The sequence below is a fragment of the Hibiscus syriacus genome, unplaced genomic scaffold, assembly GCF_006381635.1.
Source record: "Hibiscus syriacus cultivar Baekdansim isolate YM2019G1 unplaced genomic scaffold, ASM638163v2 tig00012523_pilon, whole genome shotgun sequence".
NCBI classification, from domain to species: Eukaryota; Viridiplantae; Streptophyta; class Magnoliopsida; order Malvales; family Malvaceae; genus Hibiscus; species Hibiscus syriacus.
Window position 1 is genome coordinate 267,778 of NW_024062285.1, and position 23,070 is coordinate 290,847.

The window sequence follows — 23,070 nt, forward strand, 5'->3', positions numbered from 1 at the left end:
GTAATAGTATTTTGAAAGCATATTTTATCATATCATAATCAACAAGTTAACATCTAATTTAGTTCGTCTTAATTTTTTTAACTAAAAATTACGAGTTTGGGACATATGAATAATCGAATAACCATTTTGTAACTTTTAATAGTCGGATAACTCAACAAAACATCATCTTATAGCTGTGGATAATTTGTGTACTTTACCCTTAAATAAACCTCTTCAAATTATTGAGTAAATTACGCGTTTAGTATTTATACTATCAATTTTGATCTGTTTTAGTGCCTAAACTTTTTTAAAAAAATTAAAACTTGACGATAAATTTTGAATGATGTACTAAAATAAAACAAAATTAAATTATATGTATGATTTCAATTTTTTTTAAAAATTTAAATATTAAAACGGACCAAAACTGATATTTAAGTACTAAATACGTAGTTTATCTTAAATTGTATCATAAAAATCCGTAGCTAAAAGATATGTGAACAAGATCATCCCCAATCATGTGCCGCACCATTATCATCTTCACGGCTTCGACCTCTATGCATAAATCTCTCAACAAAAAACAAAACAAAACAAAACAAAACAGATACTTTAAAAAGCAAGGGAACAGAAGAACAGAGCTAGAAACAATAAGAGTTTGTTTACGTATCTTAATCTACTAATTATTACTCAAAGCACTTGTTTAATTCTCCTGGTCGTATTAGCAATTGTTTAAAATAAAATAAATTAATATATATATATATATATATATATATAAGAAAAAAAATAGCTTTCCCTTGTTCCCATATGTAATGGGGTAAGGGGAGGTAAGATAGTAGGTTGACCCCAACACTAGGTTGAGTGCAGCTTTCGTAGGAGATCTCCGAATTATGAAATGCCCTCCATGAGACTCGATCTTACGACCTCAAGGTTAAGAACCTTGTGCTCTACCAACTGAGTTGGATGGTCATTTCATATATATATATAAGAAAGATATGTAATAATCTAAATAATGTTTGTATATGAAATTCTATCGATCGATTAATTCAATATTAGTAATGCAAAAATAAAGATGTTTCTTTTAATCTAATATGTTTCATTCATACATATAAAAATTTAAAATTTTGACCTTACCTAAAAAGTTTTAGTATTTCATCCACTAAATTAATTGTTCGTATATAATATTTTTGATATAATTATTAATATTCGATCTATTAATCGATTAATCTGAATTATATTATTGAGATAAAGACGATACTTCTAATTTAATTTAATCCACCGCTTCATTTGGATAAATAATATGAAAAAAAGTAGAGAGATTAAAAAATTATTATAGGGAAATAAGACAATAGTATTCGCTTGAAAAATATTTGGGACTGTTTTCCGTAAGTGGGAGTCGTCGGCAACTGTATCAGATAACCGGACGACGACTTTTCCGATTACTTTCTTTTAATAGTTCAGATCGTCCATAGTCTCATCCAACGGTCCAAATCTATTTGACTTAAGCTAGCCGTATCTCAGTGTTGTTATGTTAAAAGCCTCGAGGGTTTTGGCCTCTCTTTATTTTATATTTCCACTCTTCTCTGTCGAGAGAATAAGCTAACGCAGCCAAATCATCGGCCACCATTCTAGGTAAGACCTCACATCTTCCCCCTTGCTTCTATTTTTCATCAGCTTTTTTCTTGCCTGTTTTCAGTTCCAACTTCCTAAATTTTACCCGTCCTTCAATAGCAATCGGGAATCTGATAATAGCTAAGCAGTTTCATTTTGTGGGCGATTTATAGTTATCCATCTTAGTTTTAACGTGAATTTTGGCCTTTGGACACCCGAGGGAAAATCACTTTCAGATCTCTGATTTGAAAGTTGGTCAGCGTAGCGAAAGTGATGGATAATTGCTTCTTCACTAATCTAGACACTTTCTTCTCCGATTAATTGGATATTTGCACATGCTTATATAACTTCTGTACTCACGAAGTAATGGATTGTAGTAATATGTGTATTGACTAGGGCTGCGGCTTTATTTTGCTATAATTGGGATATTAGATTTGAAACTGATTGGGGATACGCTGTTTCTAGATCTTCTAAATTCTAATCTTATGTTTTTATTTTGTTTTTCTTTAAGTTTGTGATATGGCTGGAGGGGAGCAGAAGAAGTCTGGCGGTGGTAAGTATATTCTTTTGCTCGTCTTGGTTAGGTTTTACCATTAATGTGCGTATAAAGGCGTGGCGTCTTATAAATTTGTGAATGCTTTGTTGTTGATATTTCAGGAGGGAAAAAGAAGGAAGTGAAGAAGGAGACTGGTTTGGGTCTCTCCTTTAACAAGGATGAGAATTTCGGTGAATGGTACTCTGAGGTATATTTTGTTGGAATCATGCAATGGTTTTGTGTTTATTATTAGGAATTATTTGGATCTTAATATATTATTATTGTATAATCATTTTGTTTTTTAGGTTGTTGTGAACAGTGAAATGATCGAGTACTATGACATTTCTGGCTGTTATATTCTTAGACCATGGGCAATGTCAATTTGGGAGATCATGCAAGTGAGTCATATGATTTTCATATACTGCATTTTATTTTGTTTCCTTTCCTTCTGGTTAACTTATCCATCATGTGCAACTGTAGACATTTTTTGATGCTGAAATCAAGAAGATGAAAGTCAAGAACTGCTATTTCCCTGTCTTTGTATCTCCAGGCGTTTTGGAGAAGGAGAAGGATCACATAGAGGGTTTTGCTCCAGAGGTGAGAACTAATTTTCTTTTGGCATGTTAACCTTGTGGCTTGGCTTAAAGTTTATACTTTATTTTATCAATATTTTCTTTTGAGGCCATTTGTGACCAAATTTTAGTTTTTTTTTGTTTAATTAGGTTGCTTGGGTGACAAAATCTGGTGAGTCCGATTTGGAGGTGCCTATTGCTATCCGCCCAACTAGTGAGACAGTTATGTACCCCTATTATTCTAAGTGGATAAGAGGACACCGTGACTTACCTTTAAGACTCAACCAGTGGTGCAATGTTGTTCGATGGGAGTTCAGCAATCCTACACCATTTATCAGGTAGTTAAACTCAGTCAACTTTATTAATTTCTCAGTTCTTTTGACAGCAAGCTAGGAATTTTATTTAATGTTTTTTGAGGATAGAGTGGTCACTACTAACTCGCTGCTTGATTGTAGGAGTCGTGAATTTTTATGGCAAGAAGGGCATACTGCCTTTGCAACAAAGGAAGAGGCAGACACAGAGGTAGTACTCTTAAATTTTTTAATTTTTCAGCAATATTTATACTGTTGAGAAATGAAGTTTGTTATAATGTTGGAGCATAATGAACTTGGGAAGGTCTAAGTAAAAGGAAATTTTGTATGGCTGACCCTTTGCTCTTCCACATTTAGCAACAATTAACTTTTTGTTTAGAACAGCATTATTGCCTCAGAATTCCTGAATCAAGTATTTAAGCAAGCATGCTAGTAATGTCACATGCGATCATAGGTCATTGTTCTTACAAGTTTCAGCCTTTTGAATTATTACCGAAGAATGTCTGCTGGATCACTTTTGATGTATTGTTATTCTTTAGGTTCTTGAAATATTGGAGCTTTACCGACGTATATATGAGGAGTTCTTGGCTATTCCTGTCACAAAAGGCAGGAAGAGTGAACTGGAGAAGTTTGCCGGTGGACTTTACACCACTAGTGTTGAGGTATAGTATAATCAAGCATGTTATAACAATCTGTACTTGTTGCCATAATCAATGAACATAGATTATTTGCTTAATAAATGTTCTTTAATCTAAAGCGAGGAGCTTTTAATCTGATATTAACATTATAGGCATTTATTCCAAATACTGGGCGTGGTATTCAAGGTGCAACCTCACATTGTTTGGGACAAAACTTCGCAAAAATGTTTGAGATAACTTATGAAAATGAGAAGGGTGAGAAGGCTATGGTCTGGCAGAATTCCTGGGCATATAGCACTCGAACGGTAAAACTTTCTCTCTTTACTTTGGGTGTTGGCACCAATTAATTCAAGTTCCTTGTGATCCCATCCTGCCATTTATATTTTGCCGATGTAGGTGATTACACAGGCTTGGAAGTGAAAAGAATCCTTAACCACTTATAAAATTTTGATTTATTCTTTTCTCCTTATTCTTGCTATTCTGATTATAATTTTTCTTCCCCGTTTTTTTCCTTCATTTTTCAGATTGGGGTCATGGTAATGGTTCATGGGGATAACAAAGGCTTAGTGCTGCCGCCAAAAGTAGCGGCTTTGCAAGTTATTGTGATTCCTGTGCCTTACAAAGATGCAGATACTAAAGGAATCTTTGATGCCTGTGCTGCCACTGTGGCAACCCTCTCAGAGGCTGGTATTCGAGCTGAAGCTGATCTTAGAGAAAACTACTCACCTGGCTGGAAGTACTCAAACTGGGAAATGAAAGGTGTTCCCCTGAGGATTGAAATAGGTCCCCGAGACTTGGCAAATAATCAAGCTAATCCCCACCCCTCTTTTCTCATTGCTGCTTTCCTTCAATTATTTTTTATTATTTTCCTATTGTAACTATACAGTTGAAACCGAAATGTGTTTTGTTTGACAGGTGCGTGTGGTTCGCCGTGACAATGGAGAAAAGACCGATATCTCTAGAGTGTTTTTGGTTGAACAAGTAAAAGGAATGTTGGATAAGATTCAACAGAACCTATTTGATGCTGCAAAACAAAAGAGAGATGCCTGCATTGAAGTTGTAAAAACTTGGGATGGGTTTGTTGAAGCTCTCGGGAAAAAGAAACTGATCTTAGCTCCATGGTGTGATGAGGAGGTATGACTTGAATTTACAGAACAATGTTGTTTTGATTCTTCTCTGAAGTGTTTTGTTACGCACCATAATGAGTTGGATCATATTTAAACCTTTCCAGACATCTTGCGCATTTTCTTAAAAGACAGTTTTGTGCATTTAGGATGTGGAGAAAGACGTGAAAGCACGAACAAAGGGTGAGATGGGAGCAGCTAAGTCTCTTTGTACCCCATTCGAACAGCCTGAACTCCCCGAAGGTACTTGGCTCCATCTGAGCAGGCATTGCTTTTAAACAATAGGATATCCCCCCTTGGCCCTGGTGGTCTTTTATTCTTCTATAAACTTAAGTTATATGTGTTTTGTACTCATCCAAAGTAAAAAATTGTGCAGGTACTAAATGCTTTGCCTCTGGGAAGCCTGCAAAAAAATGGACCTATTGGGGCAGAAGTTACTAGGATTGTTCATTTTTTATATCCATCCCCTTCGCTTGGTTCAACAGTTGAGGTTATTGGCTCATTCTGAACTTGTGAAATTTTCGGTTTAAAATTGTTACATGGAGCTGAGTTTTTAATCATATTGTGGGATCTTTGTTTTTCCTTTTCTGTCAGAATTTTTCTTTGCTACAATGGATTTGCTGTTTTATGGGGAGCTATTTATTACAAACTTATAATATATGGTCCATTGTACTTGGAAAATCTCAAATGTTCTCTTTTTCTTTTAATCATCGGGATCATTTGATGAATTCATAACAAATCGAAGACTTAATTATTCGATCTGAATTTTCTTTTATTAATCTGAAGTAAATATAAGGTAATAAATGTTCAAAGAAAACTCTCAATCTTTCGGTAATGAATGTTCACATATTTGGCATTTATAGTGCTCGAACCCGAGTTTTCAATGAATAATAATTTTTTTTTATCACGAGACCACTAGTATAATTCCTTTATTACGAGGTTAGTACAATTCTTTTATCATGAGGCCATAAACCACTTGATTGGTGCAAATTTAAATGTATATCAAAGGCTACAAGTTAAAACATCCATTTCATATTTTAATATATTTCTTAATTATTATTCTCTTTTATTTTTGGTTCAAAGATTCCCGAGTGGTTGGTGACTACAATATGCACACCATAAACTGAAGGTTGAAGTTTCATATTAACCCCTCTATTATATGTATATTATTTTGGGTAAATTATATAAATAGTCCCCCAACTTAGTGTACTTCTTTATTAAGTCCATTAACTATTAAAAGTTACAAATGGTCCTCTAACTATAGAATGTTGCTTTTTGTTAAGTCATTTAACTATTAAAAGTTACAAAATGGTCATCCGACTATTCATCTATTAAAAGTTATAAAATGGTCCTCTGACTATAGAATATTGCTTTGTTAAGTCCCTTAACTATTACTAAATGGTCACCCAACTATTCATTATGTTATAAAATCGTCCTTTTCTGTTAAAAATTGACGGTTGTCTAAGCTGGACGTTAACATGATGACAGAGATATGATAGTCATTTGATATTCTGGAATCAAATTTTATCATATCACAATCAGTAAGTTGACGCTTAGCTCATAATACCGTCAATTTTTTAAAGAAAAATGACGAGTTTGGAACATAATGAATAATCAGGTGATCATTTTATATCTTTTAATAGTTGGACTTAACAAAGTAACACACTATAGTTTGAGGATTATTTTGTAACTTTTACTAGCCAAAGGATTTAATAAAGTAAAACACTATAGTCGGGAGACCATTTGTGTACTCTACCATATTATTTTTTAAATTTTGATAATAATCTAAATAATAATTGTAAAATATATTAATCAAATTGTGCTTCTAGTCTCCATATTTATATCTAAATAAATTTTATAATTTAAAATTAATATTTTATTTTCTTATCCTATATTTTTTTTTAAAATTAGTAATTGATAATATATTCTATAAATACAATTTTTTGAAATTAGATAAAAATAATAATATCTCATCTTACCACTAAAATTATTCAATAAATTCATTTATTAAACAATATTTAAATATTTAAAATAATAAGAAATTAAATATTTTATAATCTTAAGTTCAAAATTTTTAAAATGCGGTCCAACTTGATTTCACCCTATACATATACGCAGCTATATAAAACATGGTAGGATATGTTATGTTTGAGTTATTAATTTAATCAATTTATCATGTTATTCGGTATGTTAATCTGCACTTTAGATTGTCATGTCAGTATTATAAACTGCTACGTCAGCATCATAAACTACCACATCAATATCGTAACGTTAACGATGAAAAAACAATGATCAAAGGGTCACATTGAGTTTATTTTTTGAGTTGAAGGGCCGCATTGAGTGAAAAAATAATACGATGGTCACATTAATTTCTCCCAAAAATACGGAGACCTCTAATGCATTTTTACCTTTAGTTAATCATCTTTTAAATCCTTATTTAAATTATCCATATAAGATTAATTCTAATTTAATGCATGATTTTACATTTAATTACAGTCTTTCAAACTATAAAATAACGAAAATATAAAATTATAATTACGATCTCATGAATCATAATTTCGATTTTTTTAATAATTTGGGATAAATATAAGGAAATATCTATTTGAAGAACACTCTCAATCTTTTAACATTTAACGCATGATATATGATACTCGAATTCGAATATTCAGAAATAACAGTAATAATTTTATTTTTGACTGTTTTACTAACTTAATTGAAATATATAATTAATGATTTGATTGGATTAATAAGATCAAAAAGAGTGGTTCGAAAATAATTTTATTTTTTGACAGATTTTACGAACTTAATTGAAACTAGTAAGATTGTGATGGCATAAAACGAGGAATGGATGGATTAGAAAGAGGAGTCGGATGCCTCCTCTTTTCATGCAAGGACTTTCGATCTCCAAGAGAAAATCTCTTTGCTATATAAAACTTGTAAAGCTCACTTCTTCCATCAATGCTCTGCAAATAGAAACCCAAGGCTCACATAATAAACAAAAAAGTCAATAACATACTGTGAACCCCAAAATTCACTGATCCTTTTTTGCTATCTGAATTGATAAACCATTGTCAGTCACTGCTAGTTCAAAGCTTTTAACTTTTATGGGTAATCATTCATTTCTCCTCATCAGTGAGCAAGAAAGACACAGTGAGAGCTAATGGAGGAGCAAGTGAAGACATAAGAGTGACCCTACTGCTTAATTCTTGGCGGGTATCAACAGTCATTTTCAATGATTTTTTTCTTCGCTTTGGTTAGTGGTAGTGGTTCTCTCAATGACCCATCCTCACGCACTTTCTTTATTGGTACGTAGCTCGAGAAAGGATCTTGTTCTTGCTCAGATGGGAAATTAAGTAAAGATCTTTCACTTTATTCCCGTTTTTGATCAATTGAAAAGGAGAGGGCTTTTGTTAGAAGGTTGGGTTTTTGTGGCTGAGAAGAAAGTTGCAGACCTCATTCATATGAAGAGATCTTTCAGCGTGAGTTGCTTGATTCTCGCTTTTACATTTTTGAAACTCTGCTTTGTCGTTTTAACTTTTACTTCGGCCTCAGTTTATTGACTTTATTCAAATTATCTATGCTACAACACCAAGTTCTTGACTTCTTGGACTATGAAGGAGATCTGAACAAAATGTTCAATATATGTTAGGGAAGAATTTTAGGGATCTAAATGAGAAAATGCTTCTTTCTATGAGAAAATGCTTCATCTGGGCATAACTGTGATTTTTCTTTGCATAGTTATAGGAAATTCTGTAAAATGTAGCTCAATTTATTGCTTTTCTTTTCATCTGCTGGTTTCATGGCATGAAATGTGTGAGTTATATACTATTCATGACTTGGTTGATAGTAGAAGTTATTCCTTCACCACTTTTGCATGTTTCTCATTTGCCTATTTTCAGGCATCTTTTGATTCACATTGCTGTTAGATGGTCAATCTTGTCTGAGTTACTTTATCCGTAAATTTCCCCTATCTACCTATCACAGTCAATCAAGAGTAGCTGAAGAAAAAAAGGGGGAAGCTATAACCTTCATGGTTAGTTCTGTTTGCATTTTTTCGCAGCTGGTGGATGTGCTTCTCGTACTTGCATTTTTCAGTCATATTACATGGGCTGTCAGTGGCAGCTCACCTTGCAAACAGACCGATGTCGGGGTGATTCGGCCTCATAGTACCTTCATGGTTAGTTCTGTTTGCATTTTTTCGCAGCTGGTGGATGTGCTTCTCGTACTTGCATTTTTCAGTCATATTACATGGGCTGTCAGTGGCAGCTCACCTTGCAAACAGACCGATGTCGGGGTGATTCGGCCTCATAGTGTCACCATTACCGAATTTGGCACGGTTGGAGACGGTGTCACTCTCAATACAAAAGCATTTCAGAATGCCATCTTCTACCTCAATTCCTTTGCTGACAAAGGTGGGGCCAAGCTTTTTGTCCCGGCTGGTCGGTGGTTGACAGGAAGCTTCAATCTCATCAGTCACCTAACCTTGTGGTTAGATAAGGATGCGGTAATTCTTGGATCAAAGGTAAGTCTGTAACTTCCGAACCACATTTATCGGCTGGATACAAAAAGAACATTCTGGCAGTCACATGGTCTTCCCTCTGATCCACTGCTGGCTAGAATTTTTGTTGTGTATGGGATTTAATCTACTGTTACGATGCTATATATAATGAACGGTTGATGTCGGAGAATATGCATTTTTCAGCTATTTGCTTTTTCAACTCAACACTTGTATGGTGAACATACTACATTCATGATCATGATGCTCTACTGTTGTATAACACCGTAGCTGTCATTGTTTCATACTTCTGATGATTGGCCACTTGTTGATCCAGTGCCATCCTACGGTCGAGGCAGGGAGTTACCCGGTGCAAGGCACCAGAGCCTCATATACGGTCGCAATTTGACTGATGTAATCATAACAGGTCAGTAACGTTGATGAGAAATCATAATCCGTTGGCATTTTATTTCGTTTTTTGATTCCTCATGTTCTTCATGCAGGTGATAATGGAACTATTGATGGCCAGGGCAGTGTTTGGTGGAACTGGTTTAGAAGCAAAACTCTGAACTATACTCGGCCCCATCTGGTTGAATTGATGAACTCGACTGGGGTTGTAATCTCGAACTTGACTTTCTTGAATTCTCCGTTTTGGAACATTCACCCAGTTTACTGCAGGTTTGTGGTCTACCTGAGTATTAGCATGCTCTTGAATGTTGCAATCAAATTGTATGCACCATCAGTTTATAGGGACATAACTATCAAGACTGAAAGCATTTTCCCATTAAGTTAATACTTTTTATTTTCTCGATTGACAGCCGTGTCACGGTCCAGAATGTCACAATCATGGCTCCTTTGGATTCACCAAACACGGATGGGGTTGATCCAGGTGAGTTCAAAATGATCAACTTTAAGTAAATCTTGAATGTTTGCAAATACCAAGCAACACAAGACTCTTATCTCTGTTTTTTGTTCTCCGGTTTGCCATGTTAACCTCTAAAGCCTTTCTTATTGATTTTTTGAATACATCCAGACTCTTCTGATGATGTTTGCATTGAAGACTGTTATATTAGCACTGGTGATGATCTAATTTCCATCAAAAGTGGGTGGGATGAGTATGGCATCTCATTTGCTCGTCCCAGCACAAATATCGTCATCCGCAGGATCATTGGCCACAATCGGAACGGCTCCGGGATTGCAATTGGAAGTGAGATGTCTGGAGGTGTTTCTGAAATTTATGCAGAAGACATCTTTTTATTCAATTCAAGCACGGCTATTAAAATAAAAACTGCTCGTGGAAGGGGTGGTTATGTGAGAAATATCTATATTTCAAATGTGACCCTGCCCGGTGTAGACACGGCTATAATTTTCAATGGTAGCTTTTCTCAGCATCCAGATGAGTTTTACGATCCGAATGCTCTCCCCGTGATAGAAAGAATTACCTTCAAAGACGTCACGGGAGATAGCATAAAAGTCGCCGGCCTCCTCAATGGCATCGAAGGGGACAGTTTCCGTCATGTTTGCTTATTGAATATAACTCTCAGTGTAACCACAGAGTCTCCATGGAACTGCTCAAATGTTCAAGGATACTCCGATTTGGTTTCCCCAAAAACTTGTGAACCTCTGAAGGAAAGCATCAACCCGAAGTATTATTCGGATTGTTACCTTCTACCAGTCATCTGTCGAGTTCAGGTAATCAAAACAAAGGTTCTTGGTTGCTTTCGTGGTAAATAATGGAAACAAAGCATTATTCAGATTGTTACCCTCTTTCATCAATTTTGATTTCTTTACCCGGAATTTTGATTCTTCCCACTTCTCGAAACAAACATCCTAGCACCTCTCCAAGAGAACGGTGCCCGACATAAGAAGTTGATTGTTTATTGTAGCTGTGTGCAGTAGCAGATAATTGAGTGTGATTAGATGAATGTCTTTTGTTTTTTTTTTCCCTTCTCCTTTACCCTTTTGGCTGCATGTCAAGTTTTGTTATGTTCATATGGAACAAGTTCTTCAAAAAAAAAAAAGGTTCAATGAAAATAGAATCATAGAAATATTTACATGCAATATGTACTTTAGGTTGTAATGGCTCTATTCTGATTGTGGTCAATCCAGCCTGTTTCCTGGAAAGTTGCTGCACAGAAGGCCAAGTTCCATGCTTTGGCAGCATATGTGAAGCAAGTTCCCGAGCTAAAGTACACACAATAATGACCCCATAGACCCATTTCTTTGTTCTTTTGTAAACCGTACCAGATTCTTCGTATCGATGCATGTTCTTGGTGCAAGTTGTTCCACTGTATCAGCATTCATCAATCTGAAAAGAACTCGAAAGAACAGAGAACCTTAAACGATTTGAATGTTGTTCGTCTTGGAGATGGTTCACTTTCCATCTTTCTTTATGACAGAACCCATGATTTAGCTTCAAAACCCTTTAGATTTGCTTCTTTTCTTCTTCTTGGAGCTGGTTCTATCAGAAGGGTCAATTGCACTTACACCTAATGAACATGAACATAACTGAGAGTGCCTGGAAACGAAAACCAAATGAATATAAAACACAAATATCACAACCAACATTATTCATTGCCGATACGTGGGGCAGTGGGGATTCTTATGTTTAGCAACATCCATGAGTTCCTCCAAACTCTTCAGTGAATTAAATTCTGAGCTCAACAAAGAAGTAAGAATCACTGAAGCATTTGGAGGAACTCGAGGAATTCACCAAACGTGAAGCACTAATTTTCTTGCTGGGTTGGGTTGAGAAGACCCTTGTATATTGCAGTCTTCAAAATGAGCTAAGAATCCGACGATATCTCTGAGTACTCAGGTGCAACTGGGCAAATGTTATGGCTTGAACCTGGCTATATTTGCAGGTTGAATTCGTTAAAAGCCAAAGGGGGTTCATTGAACGTGGACATGGCAGTGGGTATACGGTGCTTTATTCTGCTTATTATGCGTGGCAAATGTTGGCTGCAGACGGAATATTCTTATCTTAACTGACAAGTGCCAACTGTTTACAACACTTAGATTTCTACAAAAGCTCTCTTTACACATGCAAAAACAGTGAAATTTCAACAGCAAGCCCGAACCCACCATCGATATGTGCTGGTATTAGCCCAAGGTGTTCTTGCTGGGTATATTCTACTCATATGTTCGTATAATATTACTGGTCAATACGAAGACATCAAAATTTCATCACCCAATGGCTAGTTGGTGGAGAAAGTGGTGCAAGACTGAGGGAGCTGCGGTGATTCCGGAAGACCAGGTACCCCACCATTGATAGTAGCACTGATTCCATCGTTGGTCTGTGTCGGTGGTGCTCCCACGATTGTCGAAATAGCAGCGGCTAAGGCTGCGGTGAAATTCGGATTGGAAGCTATGGCGGCCTTAACAGTTTCGACCATGGAAGCAGTACGTTGTTGTTGTTGCACCATCTGCATTTCCGGCAACGGAGATGGCTTGTCGGGAGCAGACATAGGGTAACCGTCATGCAAAGGTGATGGAAAAGGCGGGGGACGGGCGATGTAATGAACGGGGTTTGGGCCCTGAGTTAAGTCAAGCGTTATGGTCGGAAAAGGAGGGGAGGCGGATTGTGTGGCCATTGTGGATGCGTAGGGTAAAGAGTAGCTGGAACTTGGTGGTACTCCTCCATCCTTGCTTGTGGTTGAACCTGATAGCAACATGGCCGCCGCTGCTGAGGTTGTTTTCGCCATTGCTGTGGCTGCCGGCGGTAGAGGGTGATTATGGGTTGCTTCGTATGTTGTTATTAGAATGCTTTTATCTTCTGCACATCTTTGCACCTGTAACAAATCAAAAGATCAAACTCAGTTTTATCTCTAGAATTAAAGTGTTCAAATCCTGACGTCAAAAAAAGGTAAATTATATTTAATACTTAAATTTTTATTTTTTCAAAATCATATCTAAAATTTAATTTAATTTCATTTTAGTACTATGCCCTTAAAATCTTTAGTTTTTGTTTCATTTTAGTACTTTCGTTCAAAATTCAACATTAAGTTTTAAAAATATTGAAAGTTTAGGTACTAAAACGGGCAAAAAATGATAGTTTAGATACTAAACGCATTAAATTTTTAATGGAGAGGTACTAAAATGAAATGAAAACTAAATACTAAATGTGATTTTGAAAATTTTAAAAGTTGAGGTATTAAAATAGGTCAAAATTGATAATTTAAATATTAAATACGTAATTTATTCAAAATTAATTTAGACAGAAAGAATCATTCCATAATAATCTTTGTCATTAATGGATATAGGCGGGACGAATGAGGGCAATCACCCTCCTAAAATTTTAAAAGTATTATATATTTTAGAACTTTTCGGTATATTTTTTATTAAAAATATATTTTTATCCTCCAGAATTTTATAAATTTATATTTATCCCTAACATAAAATCTTATGTTTGTCCCTCTATAACACTAAATTTAAATTAACCAATTAATAAATTAAACATCATTAAGATTAAACTAAAAAAGTATATTTTTAATATTTTATCCAAATACCTTACAAAGGAACACGAAATCAATGAGACATTGCACTGCATGAACTAAAACCCACGTAGGGGGACCAAAAATATGACCCTTTATTGTTGTAGTCAAAATTTTTGGCAGTTGAGTTGATAAATTAAAAATAATATAAGGATTAAAGAGAAAAAATTTACCTGCTTACGAACTGGGCAGCCAACAGCCATGGTGCAACGGTAGTAGGCGCGTGGGCAAGGGTTCCCCTTGGCCATCTTTTGACCATATTTCCTCCATTGACACCCATCGCTTATCTGCACCACATAGAAGAACTAAGCATGCATCATCTTCGGTAAATAGATTATCTCATATTCTTTTTATCTTATCGAAGATTTTAACTGTATTTAAAGAATTCAACCTTAAATTCATATTTATTATCGTCTGATTCTATCAAATAAATGTAACCCTAATAGTTACCATGGGAACCTCCGATATTGCTCTAACCGACACTCTGGCCTTCCTCAAAGCTACTTCCGACACTTGCTCTTCGTTCTTTGACTGATCATCCGCCATCGAACCCCACCTCTGATCAGATTTTTCATCGATGCCATCCTCGACGACAGACAAGCGCTTGCCTTGAACCTGAACCGTCCGACTGTCGCCTTCTGTCGACACCGCTTCCATCCTGTTGTTTGCCGGGGACGACGCCGACAATTCTCGCCTTTTGTAGCCATATGACGGTGGTCGTGGGTCCACTAACTGTTGGACTGGCACTATCGGAGTTGACATGCCATTTACTCCCCCATCCTTCAGCTGTTTGGAAACCAACCCTTTTCATTAATAAGAAAAGAAAAACATCGCCACCCTTTTCGACCAATCTTCATCAACATCTTTCTTAATAATTTATACTAATATATTATTAATGGATCAGACGATAATTTAGGATCTTGAGAACTGAGATTTAGCAATAAGATATTGAGAAAAAGATGATACGGGGGTCAAGGGAGCACGGTTTCCGATTCAGCAGAAGCACGCTAACCAAGTTTCTTTTAGTGTTGAAATATATATATATATATAATAATACTTTCTCTCTCTTTAGCAACATGAACCAGAAACGCCTAGGAAGATGAAGATCGAAGAAGATGTAATTTTCATGGTTTTTTCACCTGTTGGTTATTATTCGCAAGCGCTTGCGTTTGCACCACCATGAATAGTTGACCTAGTAGTTCATTGTAGTTTCTCGTAATCTGATCCACCATGCTTCTCAGTCTGCGATTCTCTTCGTGTAGCCTTTCTAACTCAAATTTAAGAACACTCATCTGAAGAAAAAAAACCCAATTGTCCGTTAACAAGTTTGCACTTACCGACAAAAAGAACAAAAATCTGAACATTATAACTTACTTCAGTGTTTGGTTTCTTTTCAGTACTAGTCCTTGAAACTCCTTGGGTTGAACTCAGAAGATTCAATCCATTCTGAAACAACATATTTAAACTATCGATTACAATAACACAAAAACCGATTAGTTCGATAAGAGAAGAGTTGGGATAGTATTAGTAATTCAAAAACTTACGTTTACATCAAAAGAAGAAGAAGAAAGTGATCGGTTATTAGTAGGAAAGAGATCCATTTCCTTGATGTGTGGCTTAACATGATCGCCAGAACCATCATCATCGAGGGTTCGAATGGACTTGGAGGCGCTCCGGCGGAGAAAGTCATCGGAGTGCAAGAACGGCAGTCCTGAAGGGCTGTGCTTCTTCTCCATGAGGTAAAAGAGATCAGATTATGGAGAAATAATAGAGCTTGTGGGGGTAGTTATGTAGCTTTTTCGAGCTTTCGGACAAGAGACGAAAACGAGTGTGTTAAAAGAGTAAGAACGAAGACCAGCTGCTTTTTTTGGCGGGAGTAAATGACGTAACAATTGATGCGGAGGGTTACGTGGCGAATTCTGGGTGTGGTAGGATGGAGAGAGGAGGAGTGAAACGGTGGGGGAGACGGAATGGCGTTAAAGATAACGGTGGTACGTGAGTCATTCTCCTAAGGTCAACGCAGTTGACGGCACGACTCTATCCGAATCGGACGGTGGTTAGGGATCTTAATAAAAAGAAAGAGAGAGGGTGGGGACCAGCTAGGTGAGACTACCTAATCCCAATGACTTATGAAGCCAACTAGCCAGAGTCAGGCCATGCCCTCACGTCATTCTTTTGGATCGGTTCACGGCTTTCCCCAAGCATTTGGAAAGGTTAGGACGGTTCAAAGTTCGGTTTCAACCGAATTAATTGATCGAATCGAAGGTTTTTTTCGATTAATCGATCTGCTAATATTTGGTTTGATTGGTTGACTATTAATTTTTTTTTTCAAATTTTGATTATTGATTAATTAATCGAATTAACCAAAATCTTAAATATTTAGTATATATATTATTTATATATTACTTAGTTTTAGAAGTGTTTAAACTTCAGTTTTAATCGAATTAACCGATCGAATTAACCAAATTACTTAAAAATATTAAAAATTAAATATATATATTATTATATACTATTTAAAATTTTTGATTAATTCGATTAATCGACCGATTAATCAAACTTTATTCAATTTGATTAAGAATTTTTAAAAAAACTTCAATTCGATTAACGATTAAAAAAGTTAAAAAAGTTAATTTACAATTTTTTGATAGTTCGATTGGACGATTAACTAAAAGATCGCCTCCTCGACTATAAAACCATATATTAGGTCAACCTAATCATATAATATATAAAAGCATATTATATATAATTTGGTAAATTACACATTTAGTACTTAAACTATTAGTTTTAGTCTATTTTAGTTTCTGAACTTTTATTTTTTTTCAAAATCATACATAAACTTTAGTTTTTGTTTCATTTTAGTACACATGTTTAAAATTTAACGTTAAGTTTTTTTTAAAAAAATAAAAGTTTAGGTACTGAAATAGACCAAAATTGATAGTTTATGTACTAAACGCGTTAATTTTTTAACGTTGAGGTACTAAAATAGAATAAAAACTAAACATTATGTATCATTTTGAAAATATTAAAAGTTTAAGTATTAAAACAGATTAAAATTAGTAGTTTAGGTACTAAATGCATAATTTTCCTATATTTTTAATAGTATTACCACCAGCTCTTCCAGTCTAAGATGTTGTTGTCAGCATATAATCAAAATTCAACACCAATTTTTTTTATGTAAAAAAAATCTCAGCTTAATTAGTCAGTGTGGAAAATTTGGGTCAATGGTAGAAAGATTCCCCTTTGACACTGAGAACCACAGCTGGAACTGGTCCATTTCCCTTGGTCTATAATCACAAGTAATAATAATAATATATATATTGTTTCCAGCTTTGCACAAAAGAAGAAGCAAAATCTTATTAACAAATATTGTTTTTCATGTGAAGGACATCTTTCAAGTCAATGATCAAATTGTTTCCTATTTTTTTATAATTACCTCTATTCGATTTATTGATCATCTAATCCGAATCAGGTACTACATAGGTAAAATTGATCATCTCAACCCAGTTTACTCTATTCACAACCGCCATGATTCAAACCCATAACCTTACTTAATAAATCTAGTGTCTCATCCCACTAGACCAACCGGTTGTTAATAATTTGTTTCTTATTTGATCACCTATTTTGGTCTCCGTCGTTAAATAGTTTACCGCGTTAAAAATATCGTTTTAAAAAAATAAAATTTTCACCGAAACGAAATCATTTTGCATCTATATAACAACCATTTTAACATCGTTAATTATTTAACGACCGAGTAACAAAAAACCTCAATGTTTTAAGTTAGTATAAAAAAATAAAAAATATATATAATACGTGAAATAAGAGATAAAGTAAACTTCCGTTATTAATTTGTAATTTACCCCTAGAATTATGTCCTGCCTACCAACTCCATAATTTGTCGTCTGTCAAGCAATTACACGTAGCAGTGGTAGTTTTAATTGATATTCTGTAGCATCAAAAGAATTTCAAGTTTGTTCATATTCCTAAAGCTTCATATTCTTTGCGATGAATGGAACCCCATTTTATTTAATTAAAATTATAGTAAATTATGCGTTTAGTATTTAAATTATTAGTTTTGATGTTTTTATTACTTGAATTTTTATATTTTTCAAGATCTTATTTAAAGTTTAGTTTTTATTTTATTTTAGTATCATCCATTAAAAACTTTATTTTTTGTTTCATTTCAATACCTGGTTTAAAATTTAACGTTAAGTTTTTTAAAAATTTGATTAATGAATAAAATAGATCAAAACTGATAGTTTAGATATTAAATGCGTTAATTTTCTAAGGGCGAGGGTATTAAAATGAAATGAAAACTGACGTTAGGTATGATTTTAAAAAAAATGAAAGTTTAGATATTGAAACGGATCAAAACTAATAGTTTATGTATTAAATACATAGTATAAATATGAAAAGGAAAGGGTAAATTACACATTTAGTGTTTAAAATATCATTTTTGATATGTTTTAGTACCTAAACTTTTATTTTTTTCAAAAATATACCTAACGTTTCGTTTTTTTTTTCATTTTAGCATCCCGTCGGTAAAATTTTAACACATTTAATACTTTAATTGTCAGTTTTGATCCGTTTGAATACCTAAAATTTTAATTCTTTTCAAAACTTAACGTTAAATTTTGAACATGTGTATTAAAATAAAATAAAAACTAAAATTTATGTATGATTTTAAAATTATTAAAAATTTATGTACTAAAATATACTAAAATGAATAGTTTATATACTAAACTCGTAATTTACGCAAAAGAAAAAGAAATGGTGCTTCCCGTGTCACAGGCTAGCTTGGCTTTTATCGGTTGCCATACATTACTCCCATTGACGTCTCCTTATAAAGTAAGTGTCAACAGTTCAAGTATTTCCACCCACGATTACGTTAACACCTACCCGGCCCCGCCCTACACTTATCGACGTTATCGTCTCTTGTGTCGGCATTAAAAATTTAGGTCAACTTACGTTTGCATGATGTTTGTTTACACCGATGATTAAATTAATAAAAATATATTATTCATACGATATTGATATCCTAAAAATATATATCATATGAAATGAACTCTTGACGTGTTAGAAAGAGAGTGGACATGTATTTTTAGCCTTTTGATACTGAACACTTGATCTTCAAGAAATACCAACAATTCATTTATCACAGAGATCACTCGGGGTTCGTGTTTTACCATTTCATTTGGATTAGAAGATAGGAGGCCTTTTAATGCAGTGTAAGCCAGCAGTCATGTACGTATGTGGTCAAGGGAGATTGCATGCAGTGCAATCTTTCCCAAAAGCATAGTGTTGGGTAAGCGAAAACGAAACTGAATTTAATAGATGCAATCAATCCAGGCGGATGGGTTGTTTTGGGTCTTTACTCTTTAGAAACATTGTTGAAAGTCTGGTCTTTTTTATGGGAACCGGAGGACTGGTTTGCTCTGGTCTACAAAAATAGGCTATTCAACTCTCACGTTACTCCTTTCAGACATTTATTCAAACAACTTGTGTGTTCTTTTGACTGGAATACGGACAGGCTCTTTCTCCCCTGTTTTTTTGGGGTCCAGTGTAATAATTACTTTATTTGTCTGTCTGTTTTGTCCTAAAAGTCTAACCCCATAGTGGAGTGTTTCTAGATTATTGATATTCGACCATGAAGATTTTGACTTCCTGGCCATGTTCGGGTGCCTGGTGGGGTAAGCGATTTCAGCTCAGATATGGGAACTTCGAATATCGTACATTACAGAGAGAGTGTCTGCAGCTACTCTTAAAATTCTTGGGTAAATTACATGTTTAGTATTTAAATTATCAATTTTAATATGTTTTAGTACCTAAACTCTCAGTTTTTTCAAAATCACACCTAAAGTTAAGTTTTTGTTTCATTTTAATACCTTGTTCAAAATTTAACGTTAAGTTTTGATTTTTTTAAAAGTTTAGGTACTAAAACGGGCAAAAATTGATAGCTTATATACTAAGAACATTAAATTTTTAATGGTGGGATACTCAAATGAAACAAAAATAGGTATGGTTTTAAAAAAAATTGAAAGTTTAAAAACTAAAACAGACTAAAATTAATAGTTTATATATTATATGCGTAATTTACCCAATTCTTTAATTTGAATGATACTGTTATACCTTCCCTATTTTTTTTAATCATTTCTCCACATACTGAATTCTTCAAAAAAAATCAAAATTTTGGAAGATTTGTTCTATTCATCCTCGTAATCTTTAAATATCTATTATCATTGACCATAAATATATTTTTTTTGCAGTTCGGCATAGTATATTTATTTGTTCTTTCAATTTATAAGTAACATCATAATTTTATATGTGACACTAATGTTGAGAGTCTTTATATAAATTTCTAATGCAAAATAATATAACCTCACATCACGGTTTGTGACTCTCCATTCAAATAATAAAATTTCATGTAATATAAAATTTTTATATAAATCCGACCATTAATAAATTCTCTTGCAGTTCCATGTAATATATTAAAGTTAAATCTACTGTCAGGTAATTATATTTGTTCGTTCTTTCAATTTATAAGTAACATCATAATTTTATGTGTGACACTAACACTAAGAGTCTTTATATAAAAATTTTCATACAAAACAACAAAACCTCAAAGGCTCAAATTACCGTTTGCGACTCTTCATTCAAATCAACAGGATGAATTATTTGTAACCGATATGTTCTCAGATGTTATCATCGACATATATTATTTGGACTTAGTTTTCTCCCAATAGGAATCCCTTCCATGTAAACTTTAACAAATAAAGTAGCACTGTTGCACTCATCTTCTTCACCAAGCACCTGTCTTAACATCGGCTGCTGCTCCCTGGTCCACACAAGTCCATTTTCACCATTAAACCCAAACTAAATACTATTTCGAGGTTCTAAAAAAAGATAACAAATTTAACCTCGCGTAAGGTGGAGAGGCTGAAATGCTGAGACCGAGTCTGAGATCAGTGCCGAAATCCATGGAAGAAGAAGCTGCGCCGGAGCCGAAGTAGTGGTTGCTGCTGCTCTCGAAGGAGGAGGACGGTGAAGAACCGGCGGCCCTACCCATCGGTGAAGAAGGTTGAAGACAAATGAGCCGCCACCTTGGGGTTTAAATAACCACAGAGTGTACCAAATTATGTTGTCGAGGCAACCGACATGTACACGTGTCGTCTACCAAACCCAACTTGTAATAATCATGGTTTTAACATCATTTTTTTGGGAATTCGATTCCATAAGGCTTTGATGAACACAGTTCTATGTTTTGTTCTCTTGTGCCGAGGATTTCTCTGGTAAATTCTTCAGTTATTTACAGCTTATATACAACCGTTCAGTATGATAAATAAACCTTAGGGTTAGTTATATGATCGATCATTTATGTTTTTGTCTATTTTTTTCACTGATTTTCAAAAAAATAAAACTTTTCCTTACTAATTTTAAATATATATATATATATATATATATTATCACTTTTATTTTTTATTTAAGTAAGATATGTTCATTGAAAAATATATGTAGTTAGATTATTAACAGATGATCATTAATTAAAAATGATAAACTACATAAATGATCACTAATATTTGAGTAAATTTTTGTTTTTCACTGAAATTTCAAAATTAACAAATTGGTCACTAAATCATCAAATAATTCTTTATGATTATTCTATTATCTCTCTTCGGCATCTATTGACCCAGAAAAGTGGGCTATATAAATTTTATTAAAGTACTTCATACCGATGAAGACGAGAATCCAAAGATGGCAAAGTTCGGAATTTTTTCAATCCAAAAGTGTATTTTCTTTCTTTATTTTTCGTGACTTTTATTTTTTTGGACATTCTTCGACTCTTTAATGGGCAGCTTGGAGTAAGGAAATGAATAAACCGCTTAGAGGGACATATATCACAAAATGGTATCAACCAATTTATTATTTTAAAAAAATTCAATAAAAAATCAAAATTTATTCAATGCAAAAATCTAATGGCAGTCGATCCTCTACGACTACATCTTAGTTAAGTAAAAACAAAATTAATCTTTTATTATGTTTTTCGAAATCAATGCAAAAATGAACAAAAAAATTAAAAGAAATTGATTAATCACGAAGTTAACCTAAACCAAAGAGAGAACCCGGAAAACTCGCAAGAAAAAGAAAAAGGTTGACTTGGAATTGGAAGGAAATCTTCGCCCACGTGTGGAAGGTTGTTCTTTGTCTCACCTTAAAATATAAAGCAAAAAAAAAAAACATAATTATTGATTGTTCTTAAACGACTGTTATATCCCTGTCATCATATTAACGTCAATGTTAGACGACCACCAATTTTTAACTAAAATGGACGAAATTAGAACATAATAAATCATTTTGTAACTTTAATTTTAAGAAAAATAGACTTTTCTTATATATTTTATACTCACAGTATCACATGAAATCATCAAATAATTGACCAAAGAAATGAGAGGATATATTATTTTTCAATAGATTAATTAAGGTTATTATCAATCGGACCTATTATACTAATTTATTCAGTCATGGAATGTGATCAAATACGTTAGATTAATTTATTTATTGAATGTTAATTCGGATAATAATAATAATAACATCAAAATATGAAAATATATTATATTTTCGTATTATTTTAATGATTAAATGACATTGAAATCAATTCCTTTGTTGAGAGTTCAAACATAATTCCCGCCCCGCCCCCCAATTATTCAAAAGAAAACGAAATGCCATACTTTTACCCATTTTGGCTAATCAAAGAAACAAAGATTTACCGAGAGGTGGTTCAAGTAGTAAGGAGTTTGATATCGTTTAAGTAAGGTTTAGAGTTCGAGTTTTTGTGTATGTAAAAAATTATTGCTAGGAGACTCACCCATCATAACCAGATATGTGTAGGGATAGGCATGGGACTCGAACTCGACGGGTTCCGACCCGATTGGATCGAATATTTTTTTTAAAAAAAATCAGATTCGGATCAGATTGAGTTTAGGTTGAAAAATATTGGATTCGAAAAAATTATAATTTTACCTTATATATTTAAGAATAATTATAATAATACCTCTATATATTATTTTCTTTCAATTAAATTTTTATTTGTATTGAATAAAAAAATATTTTTTTAGTAAATATATTATTTCGGGTCGAGTCGGGTCAAGTTCGAATTTTATCTCAAAAAACTAGGTCGGGTTCTAATCGGATGAAAGGGATATATTTTTTGGGCTAGGGGGAGGATTTAAAATTTTAGGATCAAGTCAAAGCAGATACATCGAAAATTCGATCCAACTCATATTCATCCTTAAATATACAATGCGAAACAATCTGGATTAATCA

The 23,070-nt window shown here is 33.8% G+C and overlaps 4 protein-coding genes across 5 annotated transcripts; 2 read left to right on the forward strand and 2 right to left on the reverse strand.

Moving 5' to 3' along the window:
• Nucleotides 1–1,504: 1,504 nt before the first annotated feature.
• On the forward strand, nucleotides 1,505–5,390 carry LOC120205563 (proline--tRNA ligase, cytoplasmic-like). 2 transcript variants are annotated; one of them, XM_039205414.1, is made up of 13 exons: nucleotides 1,505–1,605; nucleotides 2,096–2,137; nucleotides 2,242–2,327; nucleotides 2,425–2,517; nucleotides 2,600–2,716; nucleotides 2,842–3,029; nucleotides 3,147–3,213; nucleotides 3,542–3,664; nucleotides 3,793–3,945; nucleotides 4,165–4,449; nucleotides 4,556–4,774; nucleotides 4,914–5,007; nucleotides 5,141–5,390. In XM_039205414.1, the coding sequence occupies exons 2-13, from the start codon at nucleotides 2,104–2,106 to the stop codon at nucleotides 5,203–5,205; spliced, it is 1,524 nt and encodes a 507-aa protein (XP_039061345.1). In that variant the 5' UTR covers nucleotides 1,505–1,605; nucleotides 2,096–2,103; the 3' UTR covers nucleotides 5,206–5,390. The 2 variants fall into 2 exon arrangements, with proteins under 2 accessions (XP_039061345.1, XP_039061346.1); XM_039205415.1 differs by lacking the exon at nucleotides 5,141–5,390 and having other exon boundaries at nucleotides 1,506–1,605; nucleotides 4,872–4,936.
• A 3,548-nt stretch (nucleotides 5,391–8,938) lies between these two features.
• On the forward strand, nucleotides 8,939–11,316 carry LOC120205564 (probable polygalacturonase). The gene is made up of 5 exons (XM_039205416.1): nucleotides 8,939–9,286; nucleotides 9,566–9,686; nucleotides 9,763–9,937; nucleotides 10,078–10,148; nucleotides 10,293–11,316. Exons 1-5 carry the CDS (start codon nucleotides 8,939–8,941, stop codon nucleotides 10,991–10,993), a joined length of 1,416 nt encoding a protein of 471 aa, XP_039061347.1. The 3' UTR covers nucleotides 10,994–11,316.
• A 1,033-nt stretch (nucleotides 11,317–12,349) lies between these two features.
• LOC120205519 (probable WRKY transcription factor 47) lies at nucleotides 12,350–15,626 on the reverse strand. The gene is made up of 6 exons (XM_039205369.1): nucleotides 15,297–15,626; nucleotides 15,127–15,198; nucleotides 14,892–15,044; nucleotides 14,203–14,538; nucleotides 13,926–14,039; nucleotides 12,350–13,050 (listed from the first exon to the last, which is right to left on the reverse strand). The coding sequence occupies exons 1-6, from the start codon at nucleotides 15,486–15,488 to the stop codon at nucleotides 12,457–12,459; spliced, it is 1,461 nt and encodes a 486-aa protein (XP_039061300.1). The 5' UTR covers nucleotides 15,489–15,626; the 3' UTR covers nucleotides 12,350–12,456.
• Nucleotides 15,627–20,451: 4,825 nt separating this feature from the next.
• Nucleotides 20,452–20,815, reverse strand: LOC120205667 (auxin-responsive protein IAA4-like). Its single transcript, XM_039205511.1, has 2 exons — nucleotides 20,667–20,815; nucleotides 20,452–20,584 (listed from the first exon to the last, which is right to left on the reverse strand). The coding sequence occupies exons 1-2, from the start codon at nucleotides 20,813–20,815 to the stop codon at nucleotides 20,452–20,454; spliced, it is 282 nt and encodes a 93-aa protein (XP_039061442.1).
• Between the last annotated feature and the right edge of the window lie 2,255 nt (nucleotides 20,816–23,070).